The following is a 17,241-nucleotide window of genomic DNA, read 5'->3' on the forward strand; positions in this document are numbered from 1 at the left end:
ACGTTGTGGATATGTATGAAGTTGACGGATGAAATGTAAAGACTAGAAGAGACAGAAAAGCTTGTATCCTGGATTTATAAATAATGGCTGTGAAAGAAAGAGCAGGACATGGGGTGTAAAAGCAGCAACAGTGCACTTTAAAAGGTAAAAACCTGGGTAGAAATGAGTATGGAAATGTCAGTGAGAAACATTTATATTTTCACATTTCTGTGGCAGTAGTTTGGTTGGATGCAGTGGTTGCTTTTATGCCCCTGTCCCTTCATGATGAATGGCTGAGTAGTAAACCTTGAGACTCAGTGTCTGCCAGGAAAAATATGTTAACCTTCAATGTCAAGGACTATGTGCCATTTTGAAATTCAGCAAACACTGAGTCTAAAAAAACAACTTTCAACAAAACTGTTACTGTAAACAATTAAAAAAAAAAAAAGGTTTAACTAGAATCCCTGAATGCTCTGCTGCCCTGATTAGGAGCTTATCAGAGAGAGAAAGACACAGAAAAAAGGACAAAAACAATTAAAAGAGAAACCAATTAAACTGGTAGAGGTGCAGCAGAGCAAAATAAGGAGTCCAGAACAAAAGAGGCAAAGAAATAAGGAAATATGACATCATTCAAAATGACAGGGCATGGTAACACACACTTATGTGCGCCCTTGACACACAAAGACACACACACTAAACACACATTGTGCTGGTTCACGTGGTAATCTTACACACCTCTTTCTGAGTCATACTTTAGCAGGATGGACCAATTGAAATGGGGGACTGAATGGTGAAGCAAGCGATTGGACGACGTGAGTGGAGAGCAGAGCAACAGGGATAACGGTGATGACAAGACCAATGACAGGCTTTATTTTTAAAAGCATTATGACCTTGTTTTAACCTTCCTCCCTTTGTCGAGTTCATGTATATATCCAGAGCAATGAAACGTACACAATCCCTGTGCACCTAAAATAAAATGTGACACCTCACACATCGCATCTATTTCCAATGACATACGGTAGTTTTTAAGCATCGACAGGCAGAAAGCACTGAGCTCTGAAATAAGCAGAGGTAATTGAATGGTGGAAGGGTAAAGTTTGCGTTATGTTGTGCTTCTTAACGCATGACATCGTTAAGTCCTATTCTATTCTCTTCCTATTCAGACAGAACACGTTATAGCAGTCTAAGGAGGCTTTTGTTGTTTGGGTTGTGGAGCACTTTGTGCATTTCACTTTTACATTCCTCATATTCATAACTGAGAGACCCGATGATTAACAGGAAGAGCTGATTGTACTCCTCTCCGTCTCTGTGTTCACTGTACAGTGGTTGAGAAGAGCCTATCCATCTTAATCGGAGGAAGAGCAGGTATCCTCCATCTGCCCATTCTCTATTGCAGATCTCTAGATAAATGGTGAGTGCTCATGTTATGGCCGAGTGGGGAAAAAAAACGTCAATCTCTAAGTTGTAATTCTGAATTTGAGAGCTTGTAAAAGTTCTGTCACAATCATGGGTACAAAAACCATTAAACCTATTAAATAAGATTAATTTTTTTAAGAATGAAATTGATTCGTTTATCATAAAAAGGTACTTGCTGTCCACATGACCTAAAATAGACAGTTAACGCAATTATGTGCAAATTAGCTGGCTAGTTAGCTGAACTACTTAAATAATCTAGACTTTATAGCAGCATTGTGACATCTGCACAACAGACGACCACCATCTTGAACGAACCGTAGACCTTTCCCATTTAAACGCCCTGGCGTGAATGCAGCATTGGGTTAAGGACGGTAATTTGGAGGTAATGATTAAAAAAAAAAAAAAAGGACACATAAACCTGTTTTCCTTTCTTTTTAATTACTTTTAAAAGTAAATTTAGTGTGGCGCACCTCACATTTTGCAATTTGAAAACATGCTCTGTCTGATTAGGGGCTTAGGCTACCAATATGTAACTGATCACCACCTTTGTGTCATAGCAGCCCTCCAAGTTTGGGAGAGCCTCCCAGGACAAACACCCAGAATCAAAACACTCCCGTTTAACAGGGATCCTGAGCTGGCAATAATACTGCCACTTTTCTACCTTTTATGCAAACGATCATGACAGCAAAATGAAGCCACAGTCCTGACTCGAAGATGTAACACAATGCTTAGGATTTTAGTTACTTCTTCAGGCAGTCTCTGACATCCTGCAGGAACATTAATCTTCATAAGTGTCTGTACCGAGATAACAATCTACAACAGCAGCATTGGTGAAAATTAGTTAGCAACACACTCTAAGTACTACTTATGAATTCATCTCATGTTCTTTTATTCAGTTTGTGGTTTATGACAAAATACCTGCAAAGCAAACATGGGGTTCAACAAAGGTGGCATGAGGATGGGCCACAAAATTTGGCCTTTGTGAACTTTCATCTTGAAAAAAGCACATACAAGTTAGATCGGATTTTCTTTGCAGTCGTCTCTAAACAATTACCAGCAATGCTACCCTATAATTTACCAGCCATTTCTATGTGATTAGACATGCTGCATATGCACAGACATACAAAGGACACAGCTTCCAGTCTCTGCCAAAAGAACTCGCCTGTATAGGAAAAAAAAAAAAAAGGAAAAGTCTACCTGATGTGTCTTTCATCACTACATTCAATGCAGCAGGACAGCAGTACAGTAGGACACTGTCTGCCACTCTACTCCATGCTGTTCCTTTCTTGACATTTCTGTAGATGAAATATTCATAGAGAAAGTTTCCACCATGAAAAATTCAGAGTATGTTGATGGGGCAGTGTTTTCCTTCCCACAAATTACTTAGTGTTTCAATCAAACTAAGCGATTACTTTGTTTGTTCACAGCACGTAGAGCATTAAAACATTGCCTTCAAGATTTATTACTCATTGTCTTACTGTCGATTTTTCTCTGAGGTACATCAACAAAAAAAACGTTTCAGCTGTCAGCTATTAAGTACACATCTATCATCAGTCGTTCATTACTTAGATTTATGGCTGAACTAATATGTTTGTTGTGTCCAAGATCTAAAAGATTTTCATTAGATAGTTTAAATAAACAGCATTTGTATGTCATGTGGCTGAGTCATGTTTCACAATTAAAATCGAGGTTCCCCTCACCTGGCAGGTGAAATGTAACATAATGAAACCCAGAAAAAACCTACACCTTGTGGCGTCAGGCCTTTACGCGCCTGAGCTGCATCTATGAGCCTTCGTGCCAAGCTATGTCACAGTCTCTCGCTTTCTCTCGGATCCTCACTTTCTACCTCCATATCACATTCCTCTCTCTTAAATTATTATACCCCAACTCCCCCCCCCCCACTTCCTTTGCCCACCTCCTAAAGGACCGGAGTTATTAATTACATCTCTACATCAGAGGAATAGAAGAAAGAAAGAGGGGCAATGTGAAACTTCCGTTAGATTTATCTCTGTTAGCTCTGACCCAGTTGCAGCTAGGGATTGACGCCAGCTGGTTTATGTCTCTACTTGTGTGTATGCGTTTGTGTGTACTTGCTAATATATAAAGAGAAGCTATTCGTGGATGTCAAGCTACTTTGCATATACCCACACTTCTGTTTTGGGATTTTGCTGTCCTCATGTGTGCTCGGTAAACAGTGTGTGAGGTGACGATCTCATTGTCCTCGTCATGTTGGTGACAGTGTACTAGCAACAAAGATTATCACCACAGCAGAGGAAATGACTTTGTTTACCCACCACAAGGTGATGAGGATTTATGAATCTACATAGAAAATAGACATTGTTCACAGCCACTGACACGTTTAGCTGCACAGCTGTAAGCTCGCTTCTTAAAAACAGGGAGACTATTATACATAAAACAAGTGCTTCATACTTTCTTCAAAACCTGAGCACTTGCATTAGCCAGCTCAGCATATGATCTGAATATACTTCGGTAGACTTGGAGGTTTTAGGTTAAAAAACTTTGTGAACCTCAAAGACAAATTTACCTGCATTCAGTGTTAAACCAGTTTTGACAACTGGTGAAAAGAAATTCTAAATGACACTTTTAATTATAATTGTCAAATCAAATGTTGTCGAGCTATAGATCAATCAGTCTGTAAATGAGTAAATGTATTGCATGTTTCATTAATTGTTAAATGTTGTGTACATAGTGTTTCAGAGATAAATGTGATTTATTCTTGCAAACCTATTCATGAATATGAATTGGAATTCAAAACAGGTTGTCTGTAAAGCAGGTGAGAGATAATTATGTCACCACTAAAGCAAAATGCAAATTTACTGTTCTCTATTTTAACTCTGCTGCCTTTACCTGTATGTGGGAATTTGATCCAAACCCGGTGAAACAACTATCAATATAAAAAAATGTGACAACATAGGTCGAGTTTCTGTGATTGATACAGCATAGTCCTTTCAAACTTTCCTACGCTATATATGGTCCCTGAATGCCTCCGATAAAGTATTGCGTGAACAGTGATAGAAAAGTAAGATGAGGGAGAGATGTTGGCTCAGAGTGTAGGGGCCAACTTTAAGGGAAAGAATCATTTGCCTCTCCTCTTCACCCAGTATATGAATGAAAGTCACCTTCATGCACTTTATTTGCAAAATGATCCGTTTAGTTAGGCTAGTTTAGCCTGTGGTCTTTTTCATCTTTGTCATCAACATTAAATTTAAAAGTTGTCATTAGTAAATTTGTGTTAAAAAAAAATCTATGTCACTAAAGGTACTAAATTTAAAAACAGCTCTATTTAAGTTTACTTAGTTTCTACACGTTTGTCCGACTTCGCAACAGAATTAAAGTTAAGTTACACATGATGTGTTTTGGTGAGAAATAGTGAATGTAAATACAACTCCACAGGGTACTTTTAATGTTGTGCTTTGGTTGCAGTCACTGACTGTGTGCAGTCAGCCTACAAAGTTGCCATGAGTGGGAAACAAAAGCAGAGAAGAGCTGTTGTGGGACAGAGGGCGGGAGCCGATTTACAGAAAGCTGAAAACAGATGCTGAGGGGAGATGCTGGCACCACTGGCAGGCAGTTCCTAAATGTGTGAGAGTCAAAGCAGCAAGAGCCCACCACCAACAGAAGTGCACAAAAGGCATAAAAGTTAAAAATCAAAAACACACTCAAAGTTAAACTCATAACCCAGATGGTGTAAAAGACCCTATCCCAGAAACCCACCTTTATGTGTGTTCACAGAGTTTGAGGTATATACATTATTTTCTTTGTGTACTTGCATACCTGCGTACTCCTTGACTGTTTGGGATGAGATATGATGAGAGAGTGTTATAATAGAGTGAACACGTCGGGGCTGACCCAGCCAGAGCTGCTTGGGCCATCGTGTGGCTGCTCAGCCTGTTTGTGAAGTTAAGAGCCACCTGTTAACAAGCCTGGGCCACAGTTTTCTCGGCTTGACAACCCCCACCCACCAAATAAACACTTATATACTTAAAGGCATTCAGGGACCATATAGTGAGTAGGTTATTTTAATCTCAAAAAGAGAATCTTGCACAAGGCAACAGCTTAAGTTCTTGGATCTTGTGATTGGCCTTTGTCCTTATGGTCTAACATTTAATAGAATAATATTTAATATTTTAACAAAACAAATACCCATAAAGGGATGGCCTATCATGGATAACAAAAAAAAAACATTTGGATAATTCTTAAGTTACCTAATTTATGGTGATAACTTGTGTCATAAATCTAAATGTTTCAAATACTGTATATAAAAATACAGGTTACAATGGTCTAACTGAGTAAACGCTACTATCAATACTGCTACTGCTGTACACAACAGCCAACAGCCTATAGACTCATGCAGACACTGAGAGCATCATTACCCTGATACAAGTTCCTGTCTGTCAAAATATCCTGCATGACATCTTTCTGATAAGTTGCTGAGGGTGGAACAGGGAGAAAATAATACAAAACTATACTTGTAATTTGCAGCACATAGCATGTGCAATGCGCTGTTAGCATCTCCTGATGTGTCTGTCATAACCAGCTGACTCTGACAGCAGGATGCATGACTCCACACAAGTCAACTCGAACAAAGAGATGCTTCACATTGACCCTGAGGGGGTTGTCCTGGATGTGTGTGCTTACGACTGTGTGATGGACTGTGTAGCTCACTGTGTGTCAGAGTACATGCATATCTAGCTCTGTTTGACGCTGAAATTTTCTTTGTGTCCATGTGTTTATCACCTTTCTTTCAACCTCTTAGACACTTCTTTTACTCAGTCCTGGTTTAGGAATGTGGTTGTGATTCAGACTAGTCTTCAAGAGCAAGAATTGAATTCTGACACAATTGATGACAGTAAACTGTTCAAAGTTACATTAAATTAGACAAAACTTGATCTGTTCAAAGTTGAGTTAAAGGTGTTTTATAAGCACTTGATCTAATCCCAGCCAGATAATCAGTATTGGTGCCAATCTGGGCATTTGTTCAAGGATCAGCAGGCAGTACTAACAAAAACATAGCTGATCATTATAATCAGTTTTGTCCATCTTAACCTGTAGTGTTGCAGCACTGCTCCCTTTCACAATACACTCACCAGTGCAGCATTGAGTTGTGTAGGACTAAAAGAATATGAATTATGAGTTCAGACAATGATGCCAGAACTCTGACAAACACACAGTACTTAGCCTATTATTAGCAAATGGCAGAGCCCATTCATATTCTTCCATGATATTCTCACTTTGAGCTGGTACTGAAGCTGCACTTAAAATGACAAATGTCTCTAGCAGAGGGTCTTTTCAGCCATCACTTATGAACATTAAACATGTGAGCAACTTATTGGTTAAAGAAGTCCATAGTAGGTGTCTGTATGGAGCCAAACAAAGAGTGTTTGTGAGAGAAAATGGTTCACTTTGTAAAACCAAAGCAGGAGAACTGGGTGTTTCTTTGGCTCAAGAAAACCCAGTAGAGGGCTACACATTGAGTAGTAACAGTAGTAACTGACTGTGCATGTCTGCATGCGGATGTTAGCATAGCTAAAAGCTTCGACTTGTAGTAGATTACATATACTGTAAGTCAGAGAGAGTTGGGAGTGTTAGGAATGAAGTCCAAGTCACTTCTCTGCTCACTTTTTGACTTTTGTCACACTTGAGTTCAAATCTAAGATTTAAAGCTTTTACACGATTGTGTTTCTTACCTGTACTTGACTATAGTGACAACTTGTTCCAATAATAGTAATTAATAATCTCTCTATGCACTTTTCTCTTCGCTCAATAATCAGTCCAAATTTTATTGCACTTCCTCCATTATCACTTTTCTAGTCTTTGTTCTATTTTCCACAAACGGCTGCAGCCAGTGCAGTGCAAGCTCCACACACTCACAAAGTGCGTGACAAATATGTGCACCCTGACAAATAAACACCTTATTCCCTGAGCAATGTCCACTCTAACACAAATACACAAGCACTACACCGTGCAGTCCCTGTATGTGTGTGTTTTATGTTCTTGGGAGTTTTGTAATAACCTTTGGGTGAAAATATCAAAATACTGCAAACACTCATGTCCTGAGGAAAATGTCACATAGGATCGACAAAGGGGTGCGGGGGGTTCAGGTCCCCTCTCAGACAGTCATCTAGACTGAGATGAGAAGGGATTTGAGGATAAGGGCTGCTCCTGCATATTTTACAACCTGCTCTGCAACCATCTGCTCCATGACACACACACACACACAAATACGATCCAGCACAGTAAAGTCTACCTCCAGAAATGTGACCCTTTTTAACACACATTGCCTGTGGATATTAAACATCAAAACAAAATCAAACCCATACCTACACGTACTGTACACACACACACACAAACTCCAAAATTGCAGAGTTAGTGAAAGCATTGAAAACAATGACAAACATGTCATTACACACCCCTCAGCATTCCCTACTTACCACGAACAATACTTTAACCAGATTGCCATAGGGGCTGCTGTAGCTGCAACATTTTGACCAGTCAGAGTGTTAAGGCAGCCCTGAGATGACCTTTATGCCCAACGAGACCAACTGCTGTTATATACTTATAAACTTCCTATGGTCTCACTTAAAAACAAGTCTGTGACCTTTGTACACAGTTTGTTGCAGAAAATAAATGAATGGAGGCCGTTTGACAAGAACCTCAATTCTACTTCAGGTTATGATTTAATAATGGTGTCCTAGTAAAGTGTGTGTGATAAATGAGAAATGTATTGTTGCAACAAATCCCTAACATTTTTCCAATTTGAACAATGCATTTGAAGCATTTTGTGGGTTTTCAGCTAAGAAAAGATGATCACATTTACAACTTTGGCAACGGCTGTCTTAAATGAAGTTTTTAAGTGCAGCAGAAACAGTCAGTCAGAAAGTAACAGAATGTTCTTGATAAAATGTTTTTGGTCCAACATCCTTTACTTGAAGCCAGTGACCTTGAATAGAGGATGCTTTTAGAAAGATCTTAGCAACACAAATAATCTATTCATCCTAGATGGCATTGTTTGAACAATCTGATTAAACTGTTTTGGATTATCAAAACCTGGATCCTGCTTTTATAGCTTTGGCCGTCGTTGCTATTGGTAAGTGTCAGCAAGTTAATTGCTGAGATTAACGAATGAAGTACTTCACTAATGAAAAGTAAAACACAAACAGTTTTTAGTTTCTAATGATTTCAACATTTCAAGCACTTTTCTTGAAATGTTGTTACCTGTTCATAGGTAATTTGGCTGATCTGTTGACCGGTTTATCACTTTTAATGTTTGGTTATGGCTCTGACTGGATCTTTTGTAAATCACAATTTGACATAGTTATCTCAATAACTAAATCTTCAATAACTGTAGAGTGTTTGAGTACTTTGATTCTGGGTTTATAGCCACGTTATTTAAAGACCGTTGCCCCTCTGAAAAAAGAAGCAGTAAACCAGTAAACCAAGAGACAATCTCCATGGTATAATTCAACTTAAGTCAGGTATCACAAAAGTTAGAAGAATCACGTTTAGCCTGGAAAAAGTTTTAAAATTTAGAAAATTCCTCTGTAACGAAAAAACAGCATATTGTTCATCACTAATAAAGGACAATAAGAACAAGATAGATACATTTGTATTAGCATTAATCTATCTTTAGAAACAGGCTATGTACCACAGGCCTATAACGTAACTGTATTTAAACCACTACTTAAAAAAACTCTATCTTGACCCAAGTGTTTTAGCCAATTTTATTTATTTATATTATTTTAGCCAATTACAGACCAATATCTAATCTCTCATTTATCTAAAAAATCCTTGAAAAAGTGTTATAAAGCAGTTAGGTGATCACCTTTACAGGAATAATTTGTATGAAGACTTTCAGTTAGGATTTAGAGTTCATCATAGTACAGAAACAGCACTGGTAAAAGTCAACAACGATCTTCTCATGGCCTCAGATAATGGACTAGTCTCTATACTTGTTCTGTTAGATCTTAGTGCTGCATTCGATACCATTAATCACAACATTTTATTACAGAAACTGGAACATGAAATTGGGATTAAAGGAACTGCACTAGATTGGTTTAAATCTTATTTATCTGATAGATTGCGATTTGTTCATGTTAATGATAAATCCTCCATGCACACAAAGGTTAGCTATGGAGTTCCACAAGGCTCTGTTTTAGGCCTTTAGGCAAAATTATTACAAAACACTACGTTGACGACAGCTATTTCTATCTATGGAACCAGATGAAAAAAATCAATTAATCAAACTTTAAGCATACCTACAAGACAAGTCATATTTATTTGGGCCTAAAAATCTTAGAAATATGCTTTCCAACTATATCGTTACTCTAGATGGCATAACTCTGTCCTCCTGTGCTACTGCAAGGAACCTATGAGTAGAATAGGAGGCACAGGTTTTAGCTATCAAGCTCCTCTCCTGTGGAACAAACTCCGAGTTCAGATTCAGGAAGCAGACACCCTCTCTACTTTAAGTCTAGGCTCAAAACCTTCCTTTTTGATAAAGCTTGCAGCTACTGGTCCTACCAACCTGCCCGATGTTTTCTGGTTGCTTTGTTGCTCTTTTTCTTTTCTCTCTACTTTCCACTCACCCTGACTGGTCAAGGCAGATGGCCGTCCACCCTGATCCGGGTTCTGCTGGAGGTTTCTTCCATTAAAGGGAGTTTTTCCTCTCCACTGTTGCCTATGGCTTGCTCCAGGGGAAATTGTTGGGTTCTCTCTATACATCTTTATAGTCTTATTCTGACTTTATTCTGTAAAGTTGAGATTACATTGTGAATTTGCGCTATATAAATAAAGTTTAATTGTATTGAATTGAATTAATCCTTACCCGGGAAACAATTCCATGGTCTTGTTACAACTTGATGGTTTACTTTTCATTTACACTTAGTCATTATGACACTTTTATCCTAGGCGACCTACAAGTGAGATATCCTTATTCCTGTTTCTTGCCCTGTCAAGCAATTCAAACAATTCCACTTAACAATTACTTGGTTGAATGCAGTGTTACCATGACCAATAGAAGAGCTTTTACAAAACAAAAAATGCTCCATAATCCTTTAACTCATAACTTGTTCAAAATTTTTTGGCCCTCACTACCTTCTCTTAAAACCAAGTCTTGTCTTGTGGTGGTGCATTGGTGCAGTGCTGTGGACAGTGGGTGGTTCGCGGACAGCGTGGAAGAGCTGTGAAAGACAAAGCCACGACAGAGAAAACAGGTAACAGCATGTCCAGCGGACTGAAGGCTGATGGGAGAGAGGCAGGGGGGCGGGGACGCGGGATGGGGCCCTACCTCCCGTGATCATTGAACTTAGAACCCTAGCCACCATGGTGGGCGGTCGTGGTCAGTGGTGGTGGGGGTTTTAAAGGGACACACAGAACATGCTGGAAAGTCTGTACCTTTCAATGTGCCTTCAGAGAGAGCCCAACTCACCCCCGGAACCAATAAATCTAGAGGAATGAGACCGTGTTAGTCAGGGAGAAGCAGAAGAAAGCAAGATGGAAGGATGAATGAGAATTAGAAACAGGAGAGTGTCAAAGAGAGAGAAAGAGGGAAAGAGGGATGGAGTAAGGCCAGAAGGAAGCGATGAAAGATTAAGCTGGTTTATGTTCCTACCTCTTTCCAGTGATTCTGAGTCCAGTTCTTTAAATTACCACTTTCGCTTTTTGTTTTTTAATGATCAAGACGCTTAAACCAAGGTAGACATTACAATCACCACATAAACTGTGTTCTACTGTGTAAACCAGTAAGCCATCACTTGTCTTTTTGTGCTGCTTTGTAACTAATAAACCAACATCTTGTCCGTTTCTCTTTCTAAACAGAACTCTGTATAAAAATGGTTCCAGGCCACAAATTTTAAGCCCAGAAGAAAAACCACAGGGAACAAAAACAATGAAGCAAAGGGAAAGGGCATCTACAGGAGATATATGTGTTAGAGTGTGCAAGGGCCTGGGGAAGCTTCTCGAATGGTCAGATACCCTTGCCAGACATCTCCTGAAAAAGGAAGATTAATGTCCATCTGTATTTCTCAAGAGTTGAATGGAAACATTCCAGTAACCCAATAAAATGTTCCAATAGAATGATATCAAAGCGACTTTTATTTCAGCTTTAAGGATCCATTAGTGTCCACTGCTCCTTGTACGACTAGAAAACACAAATTGCCTTGAGCATCAAGTACAGTTCAGCTAATATAGGCACACTGCTAATATAGCAGTTGTATTTTTGAATGTAGGAGGCAGTGGAAAGAATAAAAACCAAACCAAGCTGCTTGTCAAGAACTCCTATACAGCCGGAGGGGAGGGGGGACAGATAGGGGTTTCAGTAAAAGATCTCACCTGAAGGGATTTCAGATCTTCACAGGACAACTAAGGAGAAAGTCTTCCTCCTTTTCTTCTAGATTTTTGTCTATCCCTTCCCCCACGGCTGTACTAAACCACATGCAGAAGAGGGGAAGGGAGGGGGGTCATCTTCTTCATCTGCGCGATTAAATGATCAACAACTCCCCCTCCCTCTAGCTCTGTATAGCCACCACCATGCAAACCCCGTCTGTCAGCACTCACTGGGCATGCTTCAAGGGGCCAACCCAAGCACGGCTTCTACGGTAGACCAGGCAAGGTAAGGGAAGAGAAAAAGGAAGGGGGCTAACACCAGCGGTCAGCTGTCCAAGCTCTGTAAACATGCTGATTATGGAAGCTTTTCTTAACATCTGACAATTTGCAGTAGGAGTTCAAGAAGAGCCTCCACAGCTTGAAGCAGGATCTGCAGAGCTAAAGTAGGTGACCACCGGACCTTAACTAAAACTAATCAGAGGGCTAATAAAAAAAAAAGAAAAGATGACTATTGAGGGGAAAAAACCACAGTAGCGACTATTGTTGATGCTAGCTCACTAATTGCGTTCTTCTGAATAGGCCAAACCAAATCAAAAAGCAAAAAATAATAAAAAATAAAGGCTCAGGCTTAAATCAAGCAGGACTCAGAAAGATGTGGAAAGAGTACCGACCAGTCAGCTCCTTCTCCTTACTCCGTCTCTTTTTCTCCATGCGTTTCAGTCTCTTCTCCTCCCTGCGCTTGGCCTCCTCTGCCTCCTGGTGGCGCCGGCACTTGTGAAAGTTTTCCACCACCACACCCACGAACATGTTGAGCACGAAAAAGGCCACAATCAGCAAGAAAGAGATGAAGTATAGCAGCATCCATGGGTTGTTATTCCTTTTGGGCTGAAACATACACAAGATAAAGAATTCCATAGATATTATGAAGCCTTTTATTAAAACATGAAAGAAATTACATTGTATGTAAATCCCTGCTAATGCGGAAAAAATGATCCGCCGTGGTGACCCTGAACTCACGGGATAAGCCAAAAGGACGAAAAAAAAAAACTGCTAACAGAGCAAGTCAGGTGTTAGTGGTTAATGGTCCAAAACGATTTTCCTGAGCTTTAGAGAAAGGATGGGCCACGGTGTGTTAAACATGTATTATTCGTACATGTGTGTTTCTGTGGACAGACTTACCTGTTGGTCAACTCCTGCAGCATCCAGTCCATCATACATAATGTCCACCCAACCATCTTTGGATGCCAGAACAAACAGAGACATCAAGGCCTAAGACGGAAAAGAGAGAACTTTTATTCAAACAGCTCAACAGACCATTAGGCTATGTGTTTACTGATCAGAGATCTTAGCACTGCTAAAACTGTACCTGTCCCAAGTTGTCAAAGTTATATTTGTGCCGGACCCATTTGTAGTTAGCCTGCAAACAGTCTGACTTGTTGGTGATGTTCCTTACATCTTCTCCTTGACAAAAAAAGAACTTCCCCTTGAAGAGCTGGAGACAAAAAACATAGACATGCTCTCTGTTTTACAGTAAATCTCAATTCAAGAACTCTGATTGTTAACCTTTGGCTTGTGTTTCTATCATCTTACCAACGTTTGTGTTGAAATTAACCCATTTAAAAACCACATCATAATATTATATTACATTATATTTATTAAAAGTTAAAGTAGGTGAAGTTATACTTATATTAAGATGTTGTTCTAATGTGCATCCTTTTATTTTGAAATGTCAAAAAGAGTGTGTCATGGCTGTCTAAAATGCAACCTTGATATCTTTTTGTGCGTGAATCCTCCCTCTCTTCACCCTCCCCTCTCACCTGTACTCCAAGGATTCCAAAGATAATAAAAAAGGCGCAGCAGATGACCACGATGTTGCCAATGGGCTTCAGCGATGACATCAGAGTTTCCACCACCAGCTTCAGCCCTGGGGCTCTGCTGATCACACTGGAACACAGCATATAATGGGGTATTAGTGCACTGTGTGTGTGTGTGTGTGTGTGTGTGTTAATGCAAGCAATTTGAGGTCACTTACAGTACAGCTAAGACCAGATGGAACTGTCAAGCCTGCAGCATTCCAACCCGCAACCTCCTCACAACCCCCATATACCCCCAAGCCCTCACCCTGTGCCTGGGGATATGTGGGATGCCCTTACATGCACATACACACTTCCTTTTTTTCTCAATTTCTCATGTTTACCACAGCTAGAAACCCCTTTGCTCATGTCCACAGAGGACTTGAGAACTTTTTCAAATCTGAACACTTGTTGGCTCAAAGACAAATTAACCTCTCTTCCACTCACTTGCTTAGTCACGCTCTCCTATAAAAACCTAAAATCTCTTTCACGCCTCCTTCTGCTTCCCTTTCATTTTTGCAATTGAGGAAACAGACACATCTAATTAAACCAATGGACTGATGAGGACGTTTAATTAGTACCAGCGTGGCACTCGGCACTGCAATGCACCGGCTTTCACACAAAAATTACAGCGTTTAATGCCTGAGCACCAACAACAGCACACACATTCCAAAGTCAATATGATGTGATAAGATGATACATGACTAAGGCCTAAGAGAGAAAAACATTTCTTGATAGTCAAAGAAGCGGTTGAGGTGATAATTTGCTCAGCTTTTGTCTACATTGTGTGTTTTCCCCTGAGCAGACAGTTGAGTGAAGGGAGAGTCAATAGCACATTAAGAGAAGACGTGCAATAATAAGGAGCTCGGACCAACAAAGGCCACCGATCAATAGCTCTATCAGAGAATAACGAGCCTATGGCTACACCTCATCACTCTGCACCTCACTGCCTCTCTGCTGACATTTTATTAAAAACCAAGCAAGGGTGCAGTAATGCTGGTGCCCAACAGAGGCTGCTAGAACTGCATTTGCATGTGTTGCTTTATAGAGTTGGACTCATCGTTTCTCAGCAATAGTGACATATCCCTTCATAATGAGCCTAAAATGCAGAACAGCCAGTCTTTCACAGCCATATGGTATTAATGGTTCATAAATGTATTAAAGTGCCTGTCTCTCTAGTACAGTAAAATGAGACGGGAATCTAGTTTAAGAAGGCAAGAGGCACAAACATGGTAGGAGACAAGAAAAAAGTAAACGAGCAACGAGTACAACTCCTTGGAGAGGAGTTCATTAAGTTCATAAACACTCCTGAGTTTTCAGCTGCTCTCTAGCTTGTTTTTTTTAGATCACACATTACCTGAAAAAATAATCTACACAGTGCTGCTTTGCATATGAAAACCCCGAGCCAAACTTGCTCCGGCACCTCTGTAGATCGCGTTGTCCTCACGAGCTCAACTCTGACAAATATGCTCAAATGAAAAGGCTGGTTAAGGAGGAAACGATGTGGAAACAAACTCTTATTATGAGTCAGTACACTATGATGATGCGGTCTGTGAAGGATTGGCTCCTCTCCAGAATGTCTATTAGCATCTGGAGCTGGATGGAAGGAGCCAAACGGAGAAAACGTTAGTGCTCATTTCTTCTAATCTACCTCTCCGCATAATTTCATAGCCGTTCACAGCTTGTCCTTGTTTTTTGTGCTATACAAAGGAGTGGGGACGAGTTTGCCGCTATGCACAACACCTGCACACATGCACCACCTATCTCTCTCCTACACCCGTGTATCGCTCACATTGAGGAAAGAGAACAACAAGTAGGGCAATAAGTGGCAGACGTGTTCCCACTGTGCAAATACTGGGTGTAATTAAGCGATGCTGGGAGATAGAAATAGGGAGTTGAGGGAGGAGGTGTGTTGGTGAGTTGCGGGAATACAGAGGGAATAAAAAATGAGGCAGCTGCTATTTTCTTGGCTTTTTTTTGGCTAAACTTTGTGTCTCATTTAACCTTGCTGTGTAAAACTTTTCGTGCTCTCCTCTTTTTTTAACCCACAGCTGTCCTTCCTGTTGAGCTGTCAAACTTTATACTGTATCACCAGGGTTGGACAAGTTACTTGTCAAGGTAATATATTACACACACATATATATACATTTACGCCCTAAAATCAATGTCAAAAGACATTCAGTTAAACACAAGTCATGTAAGACTGTGTTAGACAAACAATTTCTTAATTCTTCTTGAATAAGTTACGGATTGTTTTTACATTCTTTCTGTAGCATCTAACATCCTAACGCTTGGAATGAATCAACTTGGTCTGAATGTGATTAATCTTTTTTGAAAACAGCGATTTCACAGTCGATTTTGTCCACACATCCTCTACCGCATACTCCTTTAGCACCAGATGAGTTTAAAGATTATTGGGACTCCACCATTCTGTTGACATCAGCGTTTCTGCAGAGCCCGACTTGGTGAGGGTAAGATGCGAGTGGACCGGAAAACAAGACATGTATATATAGCTCAACTACTGTCAAAAACATAAATTATCTTTTGTTACCGAACAAAAAACAAAACAAAACAGCAGGTTCTGAATGTGTTAACATGCCACTGCATAACATAACAAGTAATATTATTGTTAAACTGACGATTATATTACAAATGAATTTGAACATTTTTCTTTGTCGTGTGCAAATCAAAGCAAAACTTGATTTGACAAAACAGCATTAACAACACAAAGAGTTGTACTGAGGTTTATTATATTGAGACATGGTTCAAATGTTTTGGCCATGCTAATTAAAATTAATGCGAAAACAAACTAAGGCTTGAGAAAAACACTGCTGCTTGCAACGTTTCCGTTGCAGAAAGTTACTAATGTTACCGTCACTGTTAAGCAACGTTGAGTACGTTCACTGCATATTCCATAAATGAGCCTTTCATAATGGACATGCAATACCAACTTTGCCAAACTGACACACACAGCGACTCTCAAACCTTTAGCCTGTGAATTCTCAAGCTTCTTCTTCTTTTCCTTTTGGCTTTTCCCTTTCAGGAGTCGTCACAGCGAATCATGTGCCTCCATCTAACTCTGTCCTCTGCATCCTCTTCACTCACACCAACTAACTTCATGTCCTCTCTCACTACATCCATCAATCTCCTCTTTGGTTCCTCTTTGAACTCTCCAGCTAACCGTTAGCATAAACATTAACATGTACGTGTAACTTGGGTCTAACTTTAATTGAAGATTCTACACTACAACAGACTTTCATGTGACCTGAAAGCGCAGACTCTCCTATGGTGAAAAGCTGTAGGTCTCTACTGCAGAAGGCTTTGCGTTGATTTGGTCCTATTTTTATCCAGGCTTTGTGTTTTTCATTTTTCAGCCAACGCTTATTAAAACGAAAACCTCCTGGCATGTTGGCGCAGCAATGCCTGAGTGTCTTGGGGCAGGGTCACACATGAAAACCGACCACAGGCAGACCTACTGTCGGTGTAACTAGTTTATTTCTATACCTACTAAGCAAACTAAATTCTCAGTCACACTGCTATTTATTGTGTTCAAGCATTTTCAAGCACTTTATCCAAAATCGAAGCAGATTTCAGACGTTGAAAATACAAAATTAAAATTCAAGCATTTTCAAGGATTACCAGCACCTGT

The 17,241-nt window shown here is 39.8% G+C and overlaps 1 protein-coding gene across 1 annotated transcript in view; it reads right to left on the minus strand.

The window, feature by feature from the left end:
• cacna1g (calcium channel, voltage-dependent, T type, alpha 1G subunit) overlaps positions 1–17,241 on the minus strand; it is a 256,257-nt gene that overhangs the window by 33,945 nt on the left and 205,071 nt on the right. The window contains exons 24-28 of the mRNA XM_067487999.1: positions 13,557–13,683; positions 13,106–13,231; positions 12,919–13,008; positions 12,432–12,624; positions 10,810–10,860 (exon numbers count right to left, since the gene is read on the minus strand). Coding sequence (XP_067344100.1) covers positions 10,810–10,860; positions 12,432–12,624; positions 12,919–13,008; positions 13,106–13,231; positions 13,557–13,683 — 587 coding nt within the window. The remainder of the gene's footprint in view (positions 1–10,809; positions 10,861–12,431; positions 12,625–12,918; positions 13,009–13,105; positions 13,232–13,556; positions 13,684–17,241) is intronic.

This window comes from Channa argus, chromosome 20, assembly GCF_033026475.1.
Source record: "Channa argus isolate prfri chromosome 20, Channa argus male v1.0, whole genome shotgun sequence".
NCBI classification, from domain to species: domain Eukaryota; kingdom Metazoa; phylum Chordata; class Actinopteri; order Anabantiformes; family Channidae; genus Channa; species Channa argus.